At 44.8% G+C, this 25,829-nt stretch overlaps 1 protein-coding gene across 1 annotated transcript in view; it reads right to left on the minus strand.

Moving 5' to 3' along the window:
- The window catches only part of LOC115317367, a 52,872-nt gene extending 30,645 nt beyond the window's left edge, over positions 1-22,227 (minus strand). The window contains exon 1 of the mRNA XM_040212955.1: positions 21,972-22,227. Within this exon, the coding sequence (XP_040068889.1) occupies positions 21,972-22,227 (256 nt within the window). The remainder of the gene's footprint in view (positions 1-21,971) is intronic.
- Positions 22,228-25,829: the final 3,602 nt, after the last annotated feature.

Raw genomic sequence — 25,829 nt, forward strand, 5'->3', positions numbered from 1 at the left:
AAAATAACTAAGGTATCTGTGTGATACAATAGTTAGGATATATTTAGTCAAACATGGAAAAAAATATCAAACAAAGAAAAATTCCGATGCGAATAAAAAAAAAACACCACCCTCGATTTTTTTTAAATTTAGGTAACCTGTTATACTTTATTTCGGCATTCATTTCCATTAAAAACATGCTGCATCATTTTATTGAGAAAGAAGATACAACTCCCCAAAGTAGGGTCCTTTTTCAAAGCCTACACTTAGCAGTGTTTTATACAAGAACTGACTCTGAGTTCCAGTTTCATGAAACCAACACACATCTTTTATATATTTTTATTCAGATGAGGCCAATGATAACTAAAGAAATCGTTCACACACTTAAATTAAGGAGAAACTACTGTGTACAAAGAGGTATCATATTACGGACTAGGGATCCGAGAAAAGATCATGCAGCCATCGGCCACTAGGAACTTTGTTTACTTTATTCTCCTGCGACACTATATGCTATTCCCTCTTCCGCTCTACCTTCATCTCTCTCTCTCTCTCTCTCATATATATCCCTGATATATATCCAGAACAAAAACATGTTCAAGCATTCCCTTTCTGCGTGGTAGTTTTCTGTGGCTAGCAAAAATCATTTCCTCGCTAAGCTCACGATTATGGCAAAATAGTTGCCGGAAACCGCAGACGACACTCGTCGCTAGTTCTGGCAAAACGGCCGATACAATCTTTTTTTTTTGCATTTCCCCGCTCGCTGTCAAGGACAAGGGGGTTCGCTTCAACCAGCAAAACATGGCCGCCGACGCCTGTTTACTGAGCAGTCATGCCTGTCGCCATCTCACTCGCTGGCGTCACGGGCGATAATATCAGGCACAGTCGGTGGCGAAGCGCTTTGAATCAATCTTACCTACTCGATTGTATTTTCTTCACCAGTTTTCTACGCGGGGACGCTGCGGTTTCTCCCAGACGGAACATGCTGGCACCGTGACGAGGCTGAGCAACGTCAGCAAATCGACTTCGCATGGTCCCTTCACGCCCCCCTCTTCATCGCAGTGCCATCGTCAACAGCGCATGCTCGTCGCCGCCCACAAGACCATAAAAGTCAGCTTCAGCGAAGTCGTCAACGCAGTCGGTGGCGAAGCGCTTTGAATCAATCTTACCTACTCGATTGTATTTTCTTCACCAGTTTTCTACGCGGGGACGCTGCGGTTTCTCCCAGACGGAACATGCTGGCACCGTGACGAGGCTGAGCAACGTCAGCAAATCGACTTCGCATGGTCCCTTCACGCCCCCCTTTTCATCGCAGTGCCATCGTCAACAGCGCATGCTCGTCGCCGCCCACAAGACCATAAAAGTCAGCTTCAGCGAAGTCGTCAACGCAGTCGGTGGCGAAGCGCTTTGAATCAATCTTACCTACTCGATTGTATTTTCTTCACCAGGTGAGAGTACTTTCAAAGACTTTCTTCGAAAATTTGCCTCCCTTTCTGCCACCGACTGAAGTGTTTGCCTGCAACTATTGTGCACAATGAATAATGAGAAAGTGTGCTTGGCTTGTCTGGAAAAGATCGTTAATGATGAAAAGTTTTTGTTGTGTTCAGTGTGCAAAAATGTGTACCACCTGGGCCAGGCGTGTGCTGGAGTTAATGAAGCGTCCTTTGCAAGTATGGGATCAGCAAAACGCGATAAGTGGCGTTGCAAAACCTGTCGCACGCAGGAGAGTAGAAGCGGGCCCCACAGCGGAGCGTGTTCTTCGCAGAACTCGTCGGACGAGAGCCAATCAGCAGTCTCAGCCCAGTTGCAGTCCTTTGGACTGAAGTTAGATTCCTTGCTGGCAATGAAGCGAAGTGTTGACACGCTACTGTCACTACCTGCTAAGGTGGACGAGTTGCTGACTCTGAAGCCTACGGTCGAGAGGCTCGAAGCCCATATACAAGAGTTGGACACCAAGGTAGACGGACTATCGGCTAACTACAACTCTGTTCTAGAAAGCGCAGCGGAAAACGGGAACAAGATCTGTACGCTAGAAAGGCAACACGCGGAGCTGCAAGAAACTGTTAGTGGCCAAGCGGAGACGATCCAATCCCTGCGAGAAGAAATTAACAACGGAGAGCAGTATAGCCGTCGTGCAAACCTGGAAATTCACGGGCTACCACCAGCAAGCGACGAAGATCTCAGAAAAGCTGTAAACGACCTCGCGGTACAGCTTGGGATATCCGACTTCGCAACTTCAGATATCCTAGCAGTACATCGTCTCCCTGCTAAGCCTGGGTTTACCCCAATAGTGCTGATTAAATTCAAGTCAACAGAAACGAAAGATCGGTGGCTCGGCGCGCGTGGCAAACTGCGTACTCTTGTTGCGGCTGCTGTTGTGCCGCAGCTGTACATCAACGAGAACCTTACGAAGCTGAACCGACAGCTGTTCTGGTTGGCCAAGGAAAAAGCAAAAGAAAATCAATATAAATTCGCGTGGGTGAAACGGGGAAAGGTTTTTGTGAAAAAGGACGAGAGTTCGTCACTGTTGCGCGTTAATCGTGTTGCTGACTTGGACAAAATTGTATAGTTGCTACTATGGAGTGTCTTGAGTTCTCAAGTCTTTCGTTACTGAAAAATAAATTCAAAGGATCATCGGAACTTTCGTTTAGTGTGTTTCATGTTAACATAAGAAGTATTAGGAAGTACTGGGATCAGTTCATGATTACTGTCCGAGATTTGGGTGCGATCATAGATGTTTTTATTTTGACTGAAGTTAACATTACTAACGATATGCTCACTCAGTTTTCTATTCCTCGTTACGAACGCTTTGCCTTCACAAGAGCGTCGGGTAGGGGGGGAGGAATTTGTGTTTTCATCAAAAACATTTGGAGCACAGCCCAGATTCCAATAACGATGACTTATTCGGAATGCATAGGCCTGCAGATTACTGGCCAGCATTTCTGTGTCAGCCTGATAGCTATCTACCGCCCCCCTTCAAGCAACGCGAACCTGTTTCTTGATGAACTGGATAAAGTATTATCGGAGTTCAGTTCGACAAGTCAACTGTGTTTAGCGGGCGATTTCAATCTAAACACATTGGATTCCTCACGCCATGTTGTATGCGATTACCTCAACCTAATGTCAGCGTACGGCATCGAAAGTGCAATACATCTACCGACTCGGGAAGAAATTTTAGGCGACAAATTCGTGTCCTCGTGCATTGATCACATCAATATACGCATGTTCGAGTGCTCGGTTAAGGCGGCGGTGATAACTGAAAAACTGGCTGATCACTATTATATAGCGTGCCAGATAAAATCAAAAAAGAATAATAGGAGCTCCGACAATGATTTCAAGGAAATAACGATAACAGATCAGGCGCGGTTCGATGACAAAGTAAACAAATTTGACTGGAACGGCCTATTAGCATCAGTCGAGGCTTCACAGTTATACGACACGGTTGTTGATTTATTTTCAAAATTTTCGTCTACGTCAAAAAGGAAAGTAGTGATTAGACAACGTAAAGCGCACTTTAAGTGGCTTACGTCAGACATTTTGGCAGCTATAAAGTACAAGGACTTACTCTGGAAGCGCTGCAAGCGTTGTCCAGGTGAACTAACACTCAAGACCGAATACAAGTTAGCCAGAAATAAAGCATGCGCCTTGGTCCGTTCCTCAAAACGCAGGTTTTTTAGGGGAGAATTTGAAAGAAACCGTTTTGACGTAGCAAAAACTTGGCAGTTAGCTAATCAGATTCGGGGTGGAACAAAAAAACGCTCAATTGATGACGTGATAAATAAGTCCTTTGCGCCAGTTACGCAGAAAATCATTGAGGACTTTAATGCCTTTTTTTCTCGCACTTCAAGCGCAGTTCAAGATAGTGATAGAGCACAAACTGTTACGCTGCACGACTACAATCTAGCTTCTGCGTATCTCCCTTCGATAACAGAACACGAGCTGCGCCAGTATTTATTTTCTTCCAAGGAAAGAAAGTCTTCTGGCATTGACGAAATTCATATACGGGATCTACGTAGAAATTTTGAAAAACTTAAAAATGTACTTCTAGCTCTGCTGAATGATATAATTGCAACCGGAAATTGGCCAACGGGAATGAAAATTGCTATTGTAAAACCGCTCCACAAAGGAGGGGCGACGAATGATTTCAAGAACTATCGTCCCATTTCAATCTTATCATGCATTTCGCAGCTGCTGGAAAAACACGTTTTAAGGGCAATGACTAGCTTCTGTCAAAGGTTCGACTTACTTTCCGATCGTCAGTACGGTTTTGTTGCAGAGCGGGGTACTCAGGCATTACTGGAAGATTTTGGAGATTTCTTGAATACTGGTTTTGATAACAGTGTGTTTACGTGTGCAGTGTTTTTGGATGTCTCGAAAGCATTTGACAGCATAAGTCATGACGTCCTCTGTTCTAAACTGTACAGAGTGGGGTTCAGAGGTCCGTTTCTGTCACTCCTCAAAGGCTATCTTTCAGGTCGATCCCAAGTGGTGGTGGTTCAAAATCGGAAGAGCAGTAAGGCCCTTTTAACTGCTGGAGTCCCGCAAGGCTCAGTTCTATCGCCATTACTCTATAATTTATACGTGAACGATCTACCCGCTGTTATTTCTAAATGTAAAATTTTTCAATACGCCGATGACACGCTGTTAGTGTCGGATCATCTAGATTATCATGTAGCCATTCAAAATCTTCAAAATGATATTATCTCTACAATGGACTGGTTTCGGGCAAATTTAATTGAAGTAAATGTGTCGAAAACAAAACTTGTCTGTTTTAGGCACCCGCTGAAGCATGTCGAACTTTCCGTCCCAGTAGCGCTGCACACTTCCAGTTGCACATCGTGCGATTGCGAAACTATTCCATATGTGAAAACAGTTAAATACCTAGGAATATATTTCGACAGTGATTTGTCCTGGTGCACGCATATGACTTATCTATGTAAAAAATTAAGAAGTGTTGCATGCTGTCTGTATAATATTAAAATGTTTCTGCCTTTTTCTGTGCGAAAAATGGTAACGCATGCATTGGCTTACAGCTATTTGCGATACGGTGTTACCATCTTTATGGGGTGCTCCCTCTTCTGGCGTGCGAGAATCGACTCCTTGCTAAGAGGTATTTTGAAAAGTGTTTCGTTTGACAGGCCAGATGTCTCAAGCGAGTTTATATTTCAAGAGCTCTGTTTGCCATCCTTCGGGGGTCTTTTTAGGGAAACTGTTGTGCTCCGTCATTTCTGGAATTCTAGTTTTATTACAGCCTACATTGCGCAGCGACCTATGAGGCCATCGCTCCGCTTCCAAATGCCGCGGATCAGAACGAAGTATGGTGAGCGCACGAGAGTGTATTACGTTCCGCAAATATTTAACAGCCTACCGGAATCCTTTCTATCCATAACTTCGAGGCAAAAGCTCAGGAAGGCTTTACGGAATTTAGAACTGTGAGGTTAAGCTTTGTTGTTGTTGTTGTTGTTTTTTGTTTTTTTATGGTTATGGTTATCAAAGTTTTTTCTTTTCTTTTATGGCCCTACAAGTGTACCTTGTGATTCCGAGAACCTGTAAATTTTGAAAGTCAGAGAACTTTTTCAACTTTTTTTTAGAACGTACCTTACTACAATGTGTCTTTCTTTTGTATCGCCACCTGCCGAGCCAGGTCCACAAGCCCTTGAGGCTTTCACCGGCTCGCTATTGTACTTTCAAAAATGTATTTTTTTCAAATAAAACTATGTTCTATGTTCTATGTTCTAAAGGGGCACACCAACCGGCAGCATTATCCCCAAATACTCAAGCCTCGCGTAAATACATAGAGTGTAAACGCTGTCGCCATGTTATCGTAGTAAGACCGCCCCCCCCCCCCCCCTCCCTTCCCCAACGGGGGACTGCAGTACGCGACGGCGTACTAACACAACGGCGACGATATCGACATCGCGGGCTCCGAATTTTCCCATAGTTCGACTCCACGGGCATTTCTCGAAACGCTTGATATTGTGAACGCCCGCCTGGAAGGATTTCAGGCGCGTAGTTAAGATAAGGCGGTTCTCCGCGGCAAAAGAAAGCAATTTCACAAAAGCTTAAAAGCGGCGGCGACGCGTGTGCGGTGAACGCTTGTAGTTTTGGTGTAGACAGGGTGTGTGTGTTCTCGTTGTTGACACCAGCCGGCGATAAGGCACTGCAGGCGGTAGCTCAGTACAGCAAGGGCTAATCCGAGTGACCATCAACGTAACCCCACCGCCAACCCCTGCGAACCGGTCGTCGACATGGCTCAGGCTGTGTCATGAACCACGTGGTAGAAGCTCGGGTGCTTTCATACAGGGTTGGGCAGTATCGCGATACAAATGTATTGCGATAGTATTTCCGAAATACATTTCGTATCTGTATTTCTGTATCGCGATACCTTTTTTTCACTAGTATCTGTATTCCTGTATCGAAATACATTTTGAATGTTTTTTTGTATCGCGATACAATCAGGGTGAAATGTATTTCGTTACATTTCTTGAGAAATACCGCCCCCCCCCCCCTCCCCCCTAAAAAAAAAATCCGAAAGAATGTTTTTTTTTTTTTTTTTTACTTCTGAGGATATTAGGGTCAAGGAGATGCTGGGGCATTGTTGCCATGCTGACCAAGGTTCCTTCCGATTCTCCAAACTCTTTTTCTATGCCTCCTCTTCTCTCTTCTGAGAAGTATTGCTTAGTTGGGGACTCGAACCAGGTGGCGTGCCAGGAGTGGAGTCAGAGGATCTTGTGCCGCAGGTCCTTAGGTGGGGGTGTCTTGATTCATTGTTTGCTGGCATCCAAAGCCCGCTGCTAACCGTCTTTTTTGCCTGAGCGTATACAGTACACCCAGCGGGCAGAGCTGAGCCAGTCCGTTGCAGCACGAGCCTGGCGGTGGTTGACTTGAAATAGCAGGATGACTCACTCAGTGAAGTTCAACACATATTCGAATGTGTCTGCGGCTGCGCCCGTAATATTGCACGGCTTAATGGTACGTCATCGGTCGACGTGAAAGTGACCCGCTGCTTTAGTGATCCGAAACCCAGGACTGAGGTCAGACGTGGCCTCGCTGTGCCGTCCCAGACTTCGTACACCTGTGACTCGTCTCTAGCGCGCTGTTTCTCGGAGAGCTCGTACCTGTGACGGCAATATATCAGGTCTCAATCCACGAGGTCTCTATCTGAAGTATGCAAGACGAAACTTGAGGATTGCATTCCATGCGTCGGCGGCGGAGGTTCGGTAGGAAGGACCTTCAAAACAGGGATGCCACCGTATCGTTTTATCAACCGTAACAAAAGACATGTGTTCCAGGATGCTTCATGTGGTCCACTATTCTCGAAAATTCCAAATGACACTTTCTGCATGATCTTCAACGAGGTAACCTACAACGAAAGCACGTATTGTCCTTTCATACAACAACGCGGTAAAGTTTCATGTTCAAGGCCACACCTACAGACAAAGAATACCAGTTCAGTCCACCGTGACGTCATGCGTGATAAATGTTGACAGGGACGTCCTTATTGGACAGGAGCATGGTGACATTTTGATGGAATTTAGGGTGACATAGAATATATAGAGGTCGAAGTCTTTTCGCATCCCTCGTCAGACAGACAGGATGTCAGGGAAGGGACCGCGGTCAGTCTTTGATGGAACGTTTTTTTGAGTCCACTGAAGACTACTCGTCGTCCGAAATCACTAGCTTCAAGGCAAAACGCCAAGCCTACGGGAAAGCAATTTCAGAATCAAAAACTTCCACTTCCAAATTCAAGCTTCATCTAATTTGGCGTCTCAAACAAGTTTGAAAAATGTATTGCAGTATCAGTATTTCTGTATTTATATTTCTGCCCTCCCTAAAATGTATTCCTGTATTTGTATTTCCAAATACATTTTGCCGCTATTTAAAATGTATTTCCGATACGTATCGCGATACACTTTTACAGATATATTTCAGTATCATTATTTTAGCTACTATTTTAATGTATCCCAGTATTTGTATTTCCAAATACATTTTTGAGTATTTCTGCCCAACCCTGCTTTCATATCAGCGCGTGGAGGGACGACAGTGCGATTCCGGAAAGTCTTTTTCGAAGGCCGCTGATCACAATTTTTTGTCTGGAGACTTTCCCTCTTTCTTTCTTTGACGTGGATCAAGCTTTGCCGACAGCCTCAGTTGTGACCTCTCTTTTCAAATGTACGTTTGCAGTGAGTGAGCTCCTCAGCCTCGGACTTGTCACTTGTGCACCCAGTAGTTCTTTCACTTGGCAATTATATGCCATCAGTTGGGGTTTAATTTCTATTATTTATGTATACATTATGAAGACGTCCTGGAGCTCCGAACGAGTGTTTTGTGCAGATTACTTTTGCAAACACAAAAAGACTATACCAAAGCAGCGGAATTTTCGAAGTGTTGGCGAGTTGGACCTAAACTCGTTGAAGCAAATTCTTCCGCCTGACTGTTCCACCAAAGTGAGTGCGACGGACTACCTGTGCTACCATTGCTTCATGCACATATCTAAGGAGATCTCGATGCGAAGCTCAGAGCAGTGCCCTGACATATTTGTGCCAGCTGAAGAAGCAATTGAAGATCTAAATCGCAGCATACTACCTACAGATGTGTCGCCGCTGAGACAACCAAGCGTCGTAAGAAGTCGGGACAGGCCTGCCTATGTCAAGAGAAAGCAGAGAGAACTGGAGCAGGTTGCTGTCAAGAATATACGCTCAAGGCTACGTATTGCGTACGACAGGGACGCACCATCGGGGTCGTTCGAACCAACATGCTCCACATGCACTGAGTGGGTGGACAACTTTCGACAGGCCTTTGAAACCGCCACCTCTCTCCGGGAACGTTGTCAACTGCTTACACTCCTGCCGTCAACACTGACGAAGAATGAGGTTCAAAAGATGATTCCACAGGCCTCAATGTACCTCATCAGTAAATCCTGAAAACTCAAAGAAAAGCATGGCGTGTGGGATGAGCCGGATCCTTAGACGAGGTGCAAGGTGAGCCCTGAGAACCTGTCTGCTGCCCTAGAGTACTTCACGAAAGACGAGCTACAATGTTCGCGCCAAAGTCCCAGCCAGAAGGACGTCATCTCTGTCATGCTCAACGGAGAGAAAACGTTCGTGCCAAAGCGTTTCATGACACGCTCAATACGAGAGGCCTTCCGTATATACAAAGACAAGCATCCCGATTCCGGCGTTGGGCTAACGAAATTTTATTCGTTGCGCCCTAGATGGGTCCAATATATTCCACACCAGGAAGTGTGCGTTTGTGTGCGCTGCGCCAATTATTATCTTTGTATTGCCGCTCTAGAGAACGTTACAGGCTCAACATTCAACACTGGTGAAATGAACTCGGCATTTCTGTGCGACCCAGCAACAGAACTGTGCCTTCAAGGAGACTGTGATCACTGCCCAAAAGACCAGTTTCTTACACTCCAGGAACTTGATATCCCGGAAGATGAAGAGATTGTGCTTGCAACATGGGAGTCCGGCGACCTTGTGAAAAAAACTTTGGAACCTGAGACTTTCCTAAAAGTCATCCAAGTGACGGTTGGAAGTTGGGTACTTCACAACCATATCCGGCAAACGCAAGGTAAAGCGATCTACGATGAAAAACAGTGCATGCAACGCGGGAGCATTGTCTTTCATTTTGACTTTGCTGAAAACTGGACCATCGTGCTTCCTGACGAAGTACAAGCATATCACTGGAAAAAAAAGCAAGTTTCGATATTTACATGTGTAGTGACGACAAGAAAATCTACAAACAGCTTTCCCATCATCAGTGAGGACCTGTGTCACGACGCCGCTCACGCTTGCTTGGCTCTAGAAAAAGTGAAGGAGTGGGTTGAAGACAACGTTGCGGTATACTCGTACGTGACGTACGTAAGTGACGGCGCCGCCAGTCATTTCAAGAATCGCTACCAGCTTCACCAATTTGCAAAGGACGATTGCCCACAAGCCCAGTGGTTATTTTCTGCATCTGGACATGGGAAAATTGCATGTGACGGAGTTGGCGGACTCGTGAAGCACCAGGCCACGCTGAACAACCTGAGAGAACGTTCAGTAAGCGCAATTCAGACGGCCAGGACAATGGTGAGCGTTCTATCAAAGAAACTGAAAGGCGTGCATCTTGTATATCTGGACGAAAATGAGGTTGTTCGGTATCGTGAACAAAGAAAAGAAGAGTGGCTGACGGTGCGCGCCTTCCCTGGCATTCAGTCTTGGCACGCGTGGCGGCTCAGCAAGTCATCAACAGAAGGGACCTGTGACGTATATGTAGCACGGACAGTCGGATCTGCTTGGAAGCAACTTTAATAAATGGGTACAGCGAGGAAAACCTTAGCGTAAAGTGCCGAATTTGATTTCCCAAGGACTGCTCATTTTGAATGCAGGGACATCTTATTTATCACATTTTTCTTCACGGGGTATTTAACCTACTGTTAATGTTGGTGGTTACTAATAATTTTTATCTGATCACTATAAAAAAAATCCCAAAATGTTATCCTCGAGCAGGATAAAATATATCGGCTTGCCACGATCCATTCGTACACCGAGAGCATCGAAGCTGCTCCAGTTAGGCACTATGGCATCCGTCACCTGAAATTGTTTGTAATCGTAAATACACAGCCAACCTAAATATCTTACTATTATATCTTTGTTTTTGTGTGGGGAAGTAAAGTTATTTATTTTACTCTAGATGTAAAATATACCGGAAGGTACAACTTCACGCTGCATCATCTTTTCTCAAATCATTAGTCTCTAATATGATACCACTTTGTACGCTTATGTAAAATGCTGTATATAGTTTCTCCTCCCTTTTACTGTGTGACCGATCGCTCTTTTTATCAATGACCTCATCTGAATAAATGTATATAAAAGATTTGTGCAAGTTTCATGAAACTGGAACTCAGAGTCACTTCTTGTATAGGACACTGCTAAGTGTAGGCTTTGAAAAAGGACCCTACTTTGGGGAGTTGTGTCTTCTTTCACAGTGCAATAATGCAACATGTTTTTAATAGAAATGAATGCCGAAATAGAGTATAACAGGGTACCCCAATTTAAAAAAAATCGAAGGTGGTGTTTTTTTTTTATTCGCATTGGAATTTTTCTTTGTTTTATTTGTTTCCCATGTTTGCCTAAATATATTGTAACTATTGTGTCACTCAGATACCTTATTTATTTTTTCAATAATAGCCATATATTAGTAAAATAATGTCTGCAAGTTATGTAATAATGATTAAATTATTTCATGAGATACAGATTTCCAAAGTTTGCCATTTGTCGTTCGACCAGGCATGTTTGGCAATTTTTAGAAAACTAAATAAATTTTTAATAAATATTACTACTTTATATTACAAGCAAGTTGTACCCATAGTTTGTTTGTAAAAAGTTTATAAATTCTCCTAATTTTATTGTTTTAATTATTCACTTTCAAACTTGCCCCCTCCATCAGTGCGCGTTATTGCAATTGTCCACCTCTCCCTGCCTTACGATTTTTCTTGTCTCCAAATTTTTTTTCTGGTCAAAACTAAGTGTGGATTCATTTATACCAGACACTAGACAATGTCATATAAAAACATCAGTTGATTTAAAAATGTCGACCAGCCACCCTTTGGTCGATCTTATCTGAAATCACCCAGACGGGCTTTGGCAGCCGGGCAGCGTACTCGCCGGGTCGAGCAACTCGTGTTGTTGCCGATCGGTGCCGTAAATAGTCTGGTATTGCTATTGGCACGGGGTTTCTTTTTTATTTGGGATCGGTTTCTGTTCTTGCTGATGCGGATAAACTCGTGCTACGGCGCTTGGCCTTTACGAACATTGCAGTTCAAGGGGGCTGTCCCGCGCGGCTGGGAATTCGGTGCTCTCCTTTGTTCGCGTTGGCCAGGGCAGCACGCGGCTCCAAGACTTTTCGAAGTTAGGTCGCTGTGCTATACCTGGCCACGGGCAATTGTGTTTTAGCCTAAGGTAAAGGCTAACATGTTTGAAAAATAACAATGTTGGCGAGCCTGCCCGATTGCAGCCCTGCATCGTTTCAATATCACAAGAAAGGACAGGGTGGTGCATTTGACACTTCATTGCGCCCGCAAATCGAAGCGATTAGGCATCGTTAGCAAAAGCAGCTACGAAGAACTTTGCCTAGTCGATCAGTCACCAACAAATCCATTGTCCGGGGTGACGCGAGTCAGCTTGGTTTGTGGACATCCGTGTTCACATAAGCGGAGTCGTGGAACTATTTTCACAATAACTTCGCGAGCCGAGCCAGTGCGACGCACGTGACTCACGGCAGAAAAGGCATCTTTGTCTCTGCCTCTTTTTTATCTCTGGGGCCTTGTACACCCAGAGATTGGTCGATCGAGTGTCCTCAGTTGGACGGCTCCACCTTGCTCGGAATTTCCGAAGCTTCCTCTTGGGGAAAGAAACGGGAGAGGGGGGCAGAGCGCAGGCTGCATTCCAGTGCCCGGCAGTTCCTGAGTCATGGTTCCACACCGAGGTGCCATCGACGCCGGGGAGCGTCATCGTCGCCGTCACCGCAGCGTCGCCGGCCTGCGTGTCCAGATCCGGCTCCTCGGCTGCTGGCCAAGATGGCGGCAGCCACCCTCCCGCTGCCTGGACTCGTCGCCAGGCCAGCAACACGTGGCATCCAGTCTCGGACCCAAGCTGTGGCCCGTGCCGACAAGCAGCTCGCATCCGCGTCACGGACCCGGTGACAGTGCCCGTGCCACATGGTGCGTCCCCAAGGAGAGACGACCAGCCACCGTACTTTCCGTGATCCTCCGAACATTTCGCCGTGGAGTGTCCGGGCCGTCCTTCCTGCCCAAGCCATGCCACTACACGGACATTTCAACGCTGCTCCCGGTAAGCCTGCCAAGAAGCGTGGGCTGCAGAGTCCGGCTGCACCCGGGGTCCACTTGCAAGCAGCGAGCTAGCGTTTTTTTTTTTCAGCATGTACCGCGCTGATCTTTTTTTTTTTTTTATTTCTTTGTTTTTCTTCGCGGCATGCTCTTTCGCTCTAGCGTTTCGGTTTTTTTTATTTTGTTTTTGAGAGCCGGTAGGCCATTTTATTTTTAGGCCTACCTTAGCCTTGAGAAGGGGGGAGTGTGGGAACCATGGGGTCCCCTCTATCCCTATCCAGGCCTAGCTTCAAGCAGGCCGTGGGAGTCATCGTCACCAATGGCGGCGGCCTCCCGGATACAAGGAACCACGAGGCCGAATCCGGCTCTCCCTTGCCCATTTGGGTGAACGCGCCTTCGGCACACCCTTGAGAGTTATAATGGACGCGACTGCTAGTGGCCTCCCCGGGCGCGTCCACTCTCCGAGGCTACATAAGCTGGTCCCGAAGGTGGGCCAGGGGCTCTCGTCGGCGGAGGCCCTGGCTCTACGGAGCTCGGTTTTTCTTTGTGGGCCTCCGACTTCCCGTGAATCTGTCTAATGCGGCAGCGCGGGAAACCGACCGGGTGATACTGGCAATTGAGCCAGCGCCCAGACTTTTCATTGTCTAAGAGCGAAGCGTGCTGACATTGCAGTCAATAAACACGTCTTTATACGGACCCAAGGAACCTCCTTTGTGTTTCCTAGTGGGACCCCCCAAAAGAGCGAATCCCACAATACGTGCGAGGGTGTGTGTGCCTGCCTGTGTTGTAAATACGTGAATGCGTACGTGCCTGTGTTTATGTGCGCGTGGGTTTGAGTGTGTGCGCACATTTGGCCGCAAAAGCGCGAACGATGAGATCATCTGCATTTCCGCATCGCCGGCCTTCTGCCTGCTGCACAAGTGGTAATTTTACTGCCCGCCCGCGCTTTCCACGCCTTTCAAATCGCCCTGAAATCGACTGTTCTAGGGTTTTTTGATGAGGCTCACTACGTTTGGAATTGGAACCATAGGTTTAGTTTAGCGTATCAAATAGGAAAGTAGTAAATATTAGGGAATTAGTTTAGTAACCAGTAACTTTTTGCAAATTCTGATGACCGCGGTGGCTGGTGGTTTGTTTCCAAAAAGGGTTTCTTTTTTTTTTTTTTTTTTCTCTCAATTACCCAAGTTCTAGGGATTCTTAAAGTTAATGTTAGAAGTTAAAAAAAATTAGTAGTGGAGGAGGAAGAATAAAAATTTGGCCAAAAATGAGTTAGTAATCACGAGGTGATTAGTGTGGCAATTAATTTGTCTTTTTGCAAATTTCTGATGTCCGCGGTGGCTGCAGATTGTTCCCGTAAATATTTTAATTTTTTTCTTAACGACGCAAGTTCTAGAATTTTTTAAATTATTCGCAGAAGCGCTCGGTATTGGTATGGGAGGCAATCATTTAAGCTAAAGAAAAACATGAATGCAGGAGGAAGGAGGCGTGTTTGTCCCATAAGTCAATTTTAAGGCCATATTCTGAAGTTTTTTTTTACTCTGGGTCGAGGGTAGTGAGCTGGAAGTAGAGAAGTACTCCGTTCACCCTTAAGCTGAGACTAGAAGCTCCGCCTTCAGCGCGAGCTTTCTGCCTTTGATAAAACAAGCGTGAACGCACAGGCACGCCCAACCAAAGCACTGCGGAAGCCAGCGAGATCGCGAGACGGAGCTGCACTTGGTGGGACGCTGTTCTATCGCCGGGTTACCAGCCTCTAACTCCGGTTTTATATCACTCTGGGTGTTAACCTTTTGGCAGAAAGAATGCGCGTTTGACCAAAAAGTTCATTTTATGTCCATATTTTAGGAGGTCTTCCGGACTCTAGGTCGTGTTTAGCCAGTTGCAACTCTAAAAGTAAGAAGAATGAGGTTTTGCTCTCAGTGGGATGTTGTTTTTTGCCGCTAAGTTACCAGCCTCTAACCCGGGTTTGACATCACTCGTGGCTTCAGCCTTTGGGCAGAACGGATGCGGGTTTGACCAGAAAGTTCATTTTAGAGCAATATTTTGGGAAGTCTTCCGCACTCTGGGTTATGTTTTGCGAGCTGTTACTCTAAAAGTAAGAAGAATAAGCTTTTGCACTTGGCGGACTGTATTCTTACACCTAGGTTACTATCGTCTAACCCGAGTTGGACCGCAAAACGTCACGTGACCGTTGATCAGTCTTGTACACGTTGCAAACAAAAAAGTAATCGATTACAATTACAATTACTCTTGTCTAGAGAGTATTCGATTAGATTACCTGATTACGAGACAGCAAAAGTAATTGGACATTACTTAAAGAAGTAACCGTTACTTTTACGATTACTTTATTGCATGAAGACTTACACCTTTAGCACGCATAACAACTACTTCTAACCTACATTTCACATTTTCAGAGGTATTGAAGAAGAAAAAAATGGGTTCCCACTTCGTGATCTTTTCACCTTCTCAATGAGGAGACAAGCATAGAAATCGTTTGAAGAAGTTTAATGATTTGGCCGTTCGCCAGATTGGGGGGGGGGGGGGGGGGGGGAAGCTTAGGGAGTTCTAGATTTTGTTAAGCAATACTTGTCGCTCAATGTTTAAGTCGCTCATTTTCCCACGTTTTCTTGTGAATATGTCGGGGGGTCCCGTGAAAAAATAGCAACGGTTACAAGTAATTTTTATTACTTCAAAAAGTAATCAGATTACTTTTGTGATTACTGCCTAATAAAAGTAATCAACTGATTACAAAGTTACTCCAAAAAAGTAATCGATTACAAGTAATTTGATTACTTGTAATGTGTACGGTACAAGTCTGCCGTTGATGTCATCCCCCCCCCCCCCCTCCCCCGGCCCCGGATTTCTCCGGGAACCGCTTTCCTGCTTGGTTTGGACCGGCCGTAAGCTGCGACCACGTCGGAACCTGATCCTCGTTGGACCAGTCATACGTCCCTCTTTCGTCACGTGATCACTCTCCCCGCCCATACCCACGCGCAGCGAGCTGGGTCAGCTGATAAGAGGGAGGTGGCTGATTGGTCCGGCGGGCACGTAGCTCCCACCGCATTCTCATTATAGGTATGATGGGCTAGAAGGGGGAAGTGTTAGGATCGCGCTTGCGAAAGTAACTCAGTGATTCAGGATGAGGAGCTGTGGTGGGTTATAGCGGGCCGGAGGGCCATCGATAAGTGGATAGCAGTGCCAACAGCAGTGCGCCAACCTGCACTGCTGTTGGCACTGCGCATGCGCAGATGCCTCAGGCGAACCTGGTCTCTGCGCAGGTACAGTGCCCACACCTGGGTTGGGCAAACGCGTGCTTGTTTGTAAACAGTGTGTTGGTCGATACTATATTTATAAGAAAGAGTTTGCAGGCGGTGCGTTTCATTTTTCCGTATGCTATTTTTCTGCAATTAATTTGACTTGGCTAACATTGTTATGAGAAACAAATGATAGCACTCGTGTAAGGCATTACTTAAGGTGCTTTCTATACAATGTGGATCGGCGGATGCAGTTTCATAGTGAAATGCTGGCTTTTCTGGTCAAGCATGACGCTACGTTATTATAAACCTTTAGCTGTTCTCCATCGTGTTGGCAACCGCTCGGGCTGCTCTGCAACTGAGCAGGATAACAGCACAAATGAAAGTACAACTACAGCTATACACAACTGGCGAAACATTAAACTGTTTCATGAGAATTTTTCTATCATGTAAGGAACACCGACGGTATTCAAATCTTAGAGGGACACTGACAGGGTATTTATGCTCGCCGAAATTTTTAGTTGTGCGTGACATATGAAAGACCAACTACCCAGAACAGAATTTGCGGCTCGAACTTCGGTTATTTTTCGCCCAAAAAACGCCCATCGAGAACTGGCCGGTTTGAGTCGCGCTCACTCTCTTTTCCGTGGTCACGGGCACTTTTCTAAGGTTTATATACGACCACCATATTTAGTCAAAGTCGTGGGTCATTGAAGGCACACAGTGAATATTAAAAATAGACAAAAAACATGAAACCCCTTTTTTGTGGCTTCCAAAAAGCTGCAAATACGTTGATTAGAAAAAAGAGGTAGCACAGACAACCGGAAGTATTCTGTGCGTTCACTGCATAATTCTCAACATGGCGTCGTTTCGCGTATCGTGGGACTAGCGGACGGCAGCGGACGACGGGCGTTGGACTTCTACTTCAGAACTGTCGTTCACGGTAACGGCGAATTCTGTCTTCCTTCGAAAGAGAAATTTTGAACCGATCTAAAGAACTGATATTCATCCCGTACGACACGCCCGGCCAGCAAGCCGATTGCACGAAGACGTCGCCGAGCCGTCGTTCCTTCTCGTGGCTGAAGACATTGGTCGCTCAAACGTGAAGCACGAAGTGCGCACTTCGAGTTGAATACGCACGCGTACGGTTTCTTTACGAGGTGCGAATGTGGCCTATGCGTGGTGCTGCCCGACTTCAAGCCGAGAGTGCATGTATTGAAGGGAAATCGGCAGCAAACTTCCGACATACAGTCTACCGGCTTGCTTCAGTACCTCAGTGAAAAGGCGTCCAATTCACACGCAGCGGGCACGGGTTTGATCCTTGGTGTGAGTGTACCATTTCCTTTTTTTTTTGTCAAGCATTTTGCCATGTTTACATTTCTTTAACAATTATCACTAACCAAAAAATTGTTGTGGACGATACGTCGCTGAACTAAATGGTATGGGATTTCATTTTTACACCTGCGAACTCAATGTAGTCACTTTCCACAAAAAGCAAGGAGCATATGAATAGGGTAGCGTCCGCTTTCCGAGCTTCGCGTAACTGTTCTACAGGAATTGCAGCCAGTCATTGATCCCGACCCGTTCATCTTTCGGAAACTTGTGCACTCTGCCGCACTATGCCACTTTCAGATGCAGGACATGTGAGGCAGCTCTTCACGCAACATCTTGGGAGTATTCTTTTCAGCGCCGATCACGGGGAATTCACCACGGGCACTCACTACTCATTTCCAACACTTAAATGTACAAAACAACTCATCTTGAAGTACAGAACAGCGAGCGGAACAAACATAACTGCAAAGAAATCGCACGGCAAACGGATCACGGAATGCATGTCGTCTGCTACGTGCAATAAAAAAAAAAAAAAACACTGTTGGGTGTAGCTACGTGATTTCCGCCACTGACTCTATCCTCTCCACTTCTCCGTGGGGTGCCGGAGGTTCGGTTTCGGGCAAAAATTGCGGTGGCTTAGCTCGGCTATGCCAGGATATACGTAGCGTGAGCTTATGCGCACAAAATGAGAGGCGCTATCAAGCGGCTCCGGTGCAGCGTCAGACTTGGCTACTGCGCCACGAAGGCGGACAGCTGTGCACGCGGCGGCGCCAGTGCGTCTGCCGCGGCTATGACGTCACTCCTCTGGAATGTGCAGCCCGGTCAGGCGCGCGCGATGGCGATGGAGCCGCGTGGCGGCGGCGCCTCCGGCGCGCCAGCTGTGCGCCGTGTGACGTAACTGCTCTTCGCGCATGCGCAGACGGGCGAGGCGCGCGCGGCGGTGGTGGCGGCTTCGGCGCGCCAGCTGTGCGCCGTGTGACGTCACTGCTCCTCGCGCTTGCGCAGCACGGTGCACTGCTCAACCTCGGCCAGTGTAGCTCACGCTACAAAAATACGTGACTCTGTAGCAAAATATTAATTTGGTAGTACTCCGACACCATAATAAATCGCCTGACAAAAAAGGAAAAAAAAACTTTTGGGGGGGTGTCAGTGTCCCTTTATTTATTTATTTATTTATTGTACCCTCAGGGCCCGAGGGCATTACAGAGGGTAGTGGGTTACAAAAGTAAAATCACTAAAAAACAAAATGACAACCTAAGAATAGAAACACGAACATAAGAAATTTTAACTTAGAAAAGTGGTTAAACAACGCTTAAACATGATGGCATCTGTTACAGACACAACTGACGATGGAAGGTGGTTCCACGTGATTGTTGTTTTGGGGATGAATGAATTATAAAAAGTAGTGGTTTTACAAACAGGTAGACCGATTTTGTGTTGGTGTTTGACGCGTGGCGAGACATATGAGGGAGGAGTTAGTAATTTTTGATGCAAGGAAGAATTGTGATGATAAATTTTATGAAACAGACAAAGACGGGATAACTCACGACGCGAAGAAAGGTTAGGTAGGTTTAAAAACGTTTTCATGGATGTTACGCTTGCACTACGGTGATAGTTAGTAAGAATGAAGCGAACAGATCTATTTTGAATACCTTCGACTGCTGTTGTAAGTAAGTCGGTACCGGGATCCCATATAGGGGAGGCGTGTTCCAATTTTGAGCGGACAAGGGTTTTGTATAGGAGTAGCTTGAGAGATACAGGGACAGATGGAAAATTACGTTTGAGAAAGCCAAGCATGCGGTTAGCATTATTAGTTATGTAGCGAATATGAGGCTCCCAAGACAGGTTCGATGAAATATGGATCCCCAAGTACTTATACGATGATACACCTTCAAACAAAACACTGTTTAGATAGTAGAAAGTAGAGTGCGAGTTAAGACGAGAAACAGTCATTACTTTACATTTGCTAGTGTTGAGCTGCATGTTCCATTTGTTACACCAATTAGAAACACAATCAAGGTCAGACTGAAGGATAGCAACATCAGAGGTGTTAGTTATTTCTCGGTAAAGAACGCAATCATCTGCAAATAAGCTAATAGAGGACGAAACGCAGGAAGGTAAGTCGTTGATAAAAATAAGAAAGAGCAGGGGACCTAACACTGAACCTTGAGGTACGCCTGATGTCACGGGAGCTGGACTTGAAGAGGTATTATTCACAGACACAAATTGAGATCGGTTATGAAGGAAAGCGCGAATCCATGAAAGTACACCCTGATCAATGTTAAGTTTGATAAGCTTATGGAGTAGTAGATTATGTGACACCTTATCGAAAGCTTTGGCGAAATCAAAGAAAATACAATCCACCTGGGAACCATGATCAAGAATAAGGTGAAGGTCATGAATGAAAGTGAGTGGCTGAGTTTCACACGAAAATGATTTACGGAAGCCATGTTGTGCAGAAGCAAAGAATGAATTGGATTCTAGGTGTTGAACGAGATGAGAAAAAATAATATGCTCAAGAATTTTACACGGAATGCTTGTTATGGAAATGGGACGGTAATTGAGAGGAGAATGATGATCACCGGTTTTATGCACGGGCACCACTTTACCCACCTTCCAATCGTCAGGTAAACAGCCTAGAGTAAGTGATTGCACAAATAATTTAGACAGTATTATAGAAGAATACTCTTTTGTTCTTAGCAAAAATTTAGAATTAATTCCGTCAACTCCCGCGGAGCAGGATATTTTTAGCTGTTCAATTATCTTTATAATTCCACTTGTTTGAATTAAGATGGGATACATGGGCAGAAAAGCGCGTTGTTGAAGTTGAGGTAAAGTTGAAGAAATACAGTTTAAAAATGATTCAACAAAAGTAGAATTGAAAACATTTGCACAGTCATCGGTGGAAACAGGTTCACCTGATAAAGTAAACAGGGACAGTGTGGTGTTTTTATTGCCGTTAATCGCCTTCCAAAACTGTTTGACGTTGTTGGTTAGTAGTGATGGCAGGGTGATAGAAAAATAAACTGACTTTGCATCCGCGATTGCACTTTTATAAGCATTGGCAGCCTCATGATACTTGAGCCATTTAACCTCCGAATTTGTTAACTTTGCTGCACGAAATTTGCGCTTCTTTTTATTGGAAAGTCTTTTTAGGGTGTTATTGAACCAAGGGGAATTCGAAACAATTGGGATGTTACCTAGCGGTATATGTTTATTGGTTAGGAGCTCAACCTGCGTCTTAAACAATGTCCAATTTAATTCTAAAGAACGGTCAGAAAAGTGGTCTAAGTAATCGTTAAGAAAAAGGCCAAGGGCACCGTTAATAGAGTCATTGTCACCTCTACCATAGTCTCGTATTTTTTTAAGAGTTCGCTGTGCTGTTTTGGCTGGCACATCAAGTGAAAAATATAGTAGCGAATGGTCGCTGGGAGCCGGCATGAAAGTAACAGAAGAAATAAGTTCAGGTGAAGTTGACAAAATGAGATCTAAAACGTTTGCAGTTGTAGCAGTGATTCGAGTAGGAAGAGACACTAGCTGCGAAAAACTGAAGTCATCACATAACTTTATAAAATCTTCCGCAGCTGATGAGAAAGGGTTAGAGAAAATATGCGGGTGAGACCATTTTATTTGAGGATAATTGAAATCACCAAGGAGGAGTATAGGAGATGAAGGAAAGCGCACTATTATTGAGCTCAAAACATCATGAAGATTCGAAACAAAAGAAGGATTAGCTGATGGCGGACGATAACACACGGCTAAGATAACTTTTTGGAAGTTCAAACACAAGCAACAACAAACTATTTCTAAATCACTATTCAAACGCACACAGAAAGAATCAATGTGATCGGCAACTGCCAATAAAACGCCACCTCCATTTCGTGCACCCCTATCACAACGGTAGACATTAAAACGCTTATCACAACTAAATAATTCACAATTCCGAACATTCGATGACAGCCACGTTTCGGTTAAAGCTACTACGTCAGCGCTACAAGAATCAATAACTGAACACAATTCATCACGATGACGTAAAATACTCCTTATATTGCTAAAAAGTGCCGACACATTTTTGGATAAAGGAATAGCACCCACGCCCCTTGCCACATGTTATGGTGAAGAAGACGTTTGATGTGTGTTACGAAGCATGTTAACGTTATCTCCTTCGCGCCTATCAGATGAGGGCGTTTGATGCAAGTTAAGGGGAATGTCAGTGTCCCTTTAGGACGTCGACATGGACAAATAAAATGCAGCAAAATTGTGGCGTATGTGGAGAATGACTTAAATCGTGTAAACTTCTCACTCGAAGAATTTTTGACGCTCAAGGCTATTTCACTTCCCAGTTTTCTAATTTCGCATCAATTGAAAATTAAAATAGCTTAGCATGCCCTTAAACATTAGTAGCAGGTACTGTTGTCTACTTGACCGGTATCTGGCCAACATACAAAGCAGAATATAATGGTAATCGTTTGTTTACAGTGTCACTCTACACGATGCATCCAATAATAGTCATACCCAAAAACCGTAACCGCCAACACCATTGCATAGCGTCCTGATGAAACTCAAGTGCAGCTTACCACATATTATGGGATCGGTTGACGGTCTTGGAGCTGGTGGCTGAGGCGCTGGTGTTGACTTCGGGGATGCTTCCTTTTGTTTTGCCTGCATGCCTGTGGTGGCTGCTGCTTTCTTCTGTGCTGATGTTTCGGTAGAGCTTGCAAGTTGCTTCGGGGTTGCTGATGCCTTCTCGACCGAAGTCTTCACCTTCTGAGCATTGCCGAAAACCGGTGAACTTGAAAGTAAAAAGTACGCTAGCATCCACTTAATCTCCATAACCGACGGCGATTCCTTGGCTTCTTAGGGGCTCTACAGTCAAGTGAGCGCGTAGACGACCTTTAAATAGACAACTGAAGTGCCTCCATGTGCCCTTTGACGTCAATGTTCACAAAATACGATTCGGCGCTCCCAAAATAAACATTTATAAAATTCAGAAAGCGAAAACAAGCTGTTCGTATATTAAAGGGATGGTCGGGTAAAATTTTGTTTTTCAGAAAATAGTTCAATTAATGTCATGGCTTTTATAAATATCATCCACACAATATTCGAACTTTTAATCCACCGCCGCACAAGCAATTCATTATTAAACAGAACTCAACTGCTCAGATTGCGCCTGCTAAACGCAGAGTGTTTTCGTCGGCAACAGCGGAAGCCCTGACGTAACATCAAGCAAAGACAGCGACCTCAGCTTTTGACTGCTGTCTCAGTAAAATAACTTAATTCTAGAAAGACAAGATTTACGGTATCGAAGGAAGCTCAATTCTTCGACGATGATTTTTGTACGACACTTCATCAACCATGTTGATCAAAACCGGGAATAAGTCAAGGCCCGCGGCTCTGACATGCTTATGGTGAAGAGACGACACGTCCAGTCAAGCACGCTTGCGAAATTTGACGCGAGGTTTCGTATTGATGTTTATAATTAATTTACCAAATATTGGAGCGTCTTTCAATGAAATAAATATTACATATGACTCTATTTAGGCCCTCTTTACATGACCAGCGCAAAAGCGTAGTAACTTCCGGATATCACCGGACAAGGCGACGATTCGATCGACGGCACGCACGCACTAATATATATGACTCGCGAGTGACTTATCCCCTGGGAAGTGGTCGAAGTTGGGACATGTCGGTGAAACTAGCGCGCTAATTTCACCCCACATGTCCAAACATCACCACTTCCTCAGGGATAAGCCCCTCGCAAGTCATATTTATTGGTGCGTGCGTGCCATCGATCGAATGTCCGGTGATATCAGGAAGTTATAGTTTTTTTCGCTGGTCACATAGAGAGCTTCCAAATATAGTCATATGTGATATTTATTTCCGTAAAAGACTCCCCAATTTGCGGTGAATTAAATATGGACATCAATACGAAACTTCCCGTCAAATTTTCCAAGCGTGTTTGACTGGACCATAGAGTTATTACAATAAACGCTAGAGGCTCAGCTGGCGCTAGTGTCTATGGGTGTTCCGGTTGCAAATTGAAGCAGACAGCATTCATTCTAGATTTCCAGTCTTCCTGTGTATTCCTATGGGAAAACGCGCGTCAATTTTGTCTCGTCGCCGGAAAATAACATAAATAACTTTTGTTATTTTGGTTGTACCAAGTAGTATGTACCTTTATTAATATTGTGAAAGTGTAATTGCTTTAGTTACAGCCTTTTTCCTTTACCACTGAACGATGCTAAACTTCGCTATATTTCAGGCCCAAACTTCTGTTTCATGGCAGGTATGTAGAAACGAGCGACGATTCTAAGCAAAATAACGATCGAAAGGAATGTAGAGTGTGTTCAAAGTTTACCAGCATTCTGTTGGTGCTTATATATTGCTAATATGCCTGTCCTCTCACCATAGGAAAATGACCCTGCTGTGCATCTTTACGAGAGGTTAACAAAAACGTTCGAAACGTAAAGAGTAAAGTACGATTACTACGAAAGGTGTGTTTTCTTATTATTTCCTATGTTGGGCAGTTTTTATTGCGCACCTGTCCTCTGGCTTCCCCCTGTTTGCAAAGATTTGGAGCATGTGGGTGATGATTTGAACACAGAACAAGCATCTTCGCACATATTCGTGAGCAGAAAAAATAAAGCAGTACTTATTTACTGCAAATCTGATTATATTACGTGGCTTTCAATTTATTTCGATCGTCTGCGTGCACAAGGAGTTGCTTCTCCAGTATTACTGCGTAGTTCTTGCCGTCTCTCTTGGTTTTCTACATGTCCTTCGTTCGTTTAACACGTATATTCCCCATGCTGGAAAGCGTCGACGCCGTGTTCGCGCTAACAGTGTCCGACAGTGCAAATACACGTACGAAGCGGTTTTAACACCGTTTTTTATGCAAGAAATTTCAAATAAAAATGCTGTAACTGACCAATTATTTCGTCTGAGTGACTGTGAAATGCTCCAATGTGCCTAGTACGTACAAATTATTCGTGATATTTGCTCTTATAATCGAGCGCCGAGAGAAAATGCTCTCGCTTTTTCCCATGGAGATGCATTACGCGAAGTCAATTTCTGACTGCTTGCTGTCTGCTTCAAAATGCAACAGCACACTAGCGCCAGCTGAGCCTCTAGCGTTTATTGTAATAACTCTATGGACTGGACGCGTCGTTACGTCACACCAGGCACGTCAGAGTCGCGGGCCTTGACTTAATCCCAGTTTTGATCAACATGGTTGATGGTGCGTACAAAGATCATCGTCGAAGCATTGAGCTTCCTTCAATACCGTAAATGTTGTTTTGCTTAGAATTAAGTCATTTTACTGAGATAGAACTCAAACGCTGAGGTGGCTCTCTTTGCCTGATGTTACATCAGGACTTGTGCATATCTTAAGTATTCTACTCAAGATATTGCATTTCAAGTACTTTTGGTAGCATTTCGGTATCTTGCAAATACATTTCGTTAGTGTAATTGCCCTACTCTATCTTAATTACATTGCTAACTATGTTGTACTCAGTACCTCAAATACATTTTTCAACTTTCGAACATATTTGTCGCTGGAACAATCTACGGACTAGGGATCGTCAGACTCCAGGGCAAAGCTGAACCGATTTCAAACTTGCAGGCAAGCGACCAAACACAGCACAAGAAACAAGGCACGACCAAACCGCAGTCTCCGAATGCCAACAAAAGACAAAATGAATAGAACGCCCTCCTTAACTTGTAAGCTTGTCCGCTTCTTTTATCTTCTTTTTTTTCTTCTTCAAGTTGTTTTTGAATGGCACACTGCGCTTGGAGCTAGCAAAGTGCTGGTGACGTAATCTGGAGTGTACACTTAGGCCCCGCCTTTTTTTCTGAAGCTAGACTACTTCCGTCAGCGAAAGATTGTGACGCCAAAGCTCGATACGGTCACAATGAACCATGTCCGAAATTCGCCATTTCAAGGGTTCTGGTATGAAAATGCGCGAGTAGACTGGCCTTCCCTAAAGACCCTTGTCTCCCTATTGTGGCTTAGCTTTCGCTCCCTAGCTCATTTAAAAGCGTTTCTTTTATCTTCTTTCGAATACGCATTTTTTTTTTTTTTTGAGAATCCTCCAACCCAGTTTTCTGCTAGGTGGAGTAAGGGATTGAAAGCGATCTCGTGGACACTTTCTTGTGTTACTTGTGTTTCCGTCTTAATCTTTCTAATATTTTTTTTTTTTTTTTTTAAGTTTGAGTATACATTCGTTCCTTCTCGCGCTTGGCTCGGGACACAAAATACTCGTCCTTGGTTGTCGACCAGCGACAGACGCTGCTGTCATCTAGCCGATGTTTCATCCTCAGCGTGCACGTTAGTCGTTCAATCACGTACTCATCATCAAGTCTGGCTGCCTGATCAACTTCTATGCTCTGTTCACCCTTAAGCTAAACCTGCAGCCAAAGCTACAAGGGCGAGCTGG

Source organism: Ixodes scapularis, unplaced genomic scaffold (genome assembly GCF_016920785.2).
Source record: "Ixodes scapularis isolate PalLabHiFi unplaced genomic scaffold, ASM1692078v2 PGA_scaffold3__209_contigs__length_174095766, whole genome shotgun sequence".
In the NCBI taxonomy this organism is placed as follows: domain Eukaryota; kingdom Metazoa; phylum Arthropoda; class Arachnida; order Ixodida; family Ixodidae; genus Ixodes; species Ixodes scapularis.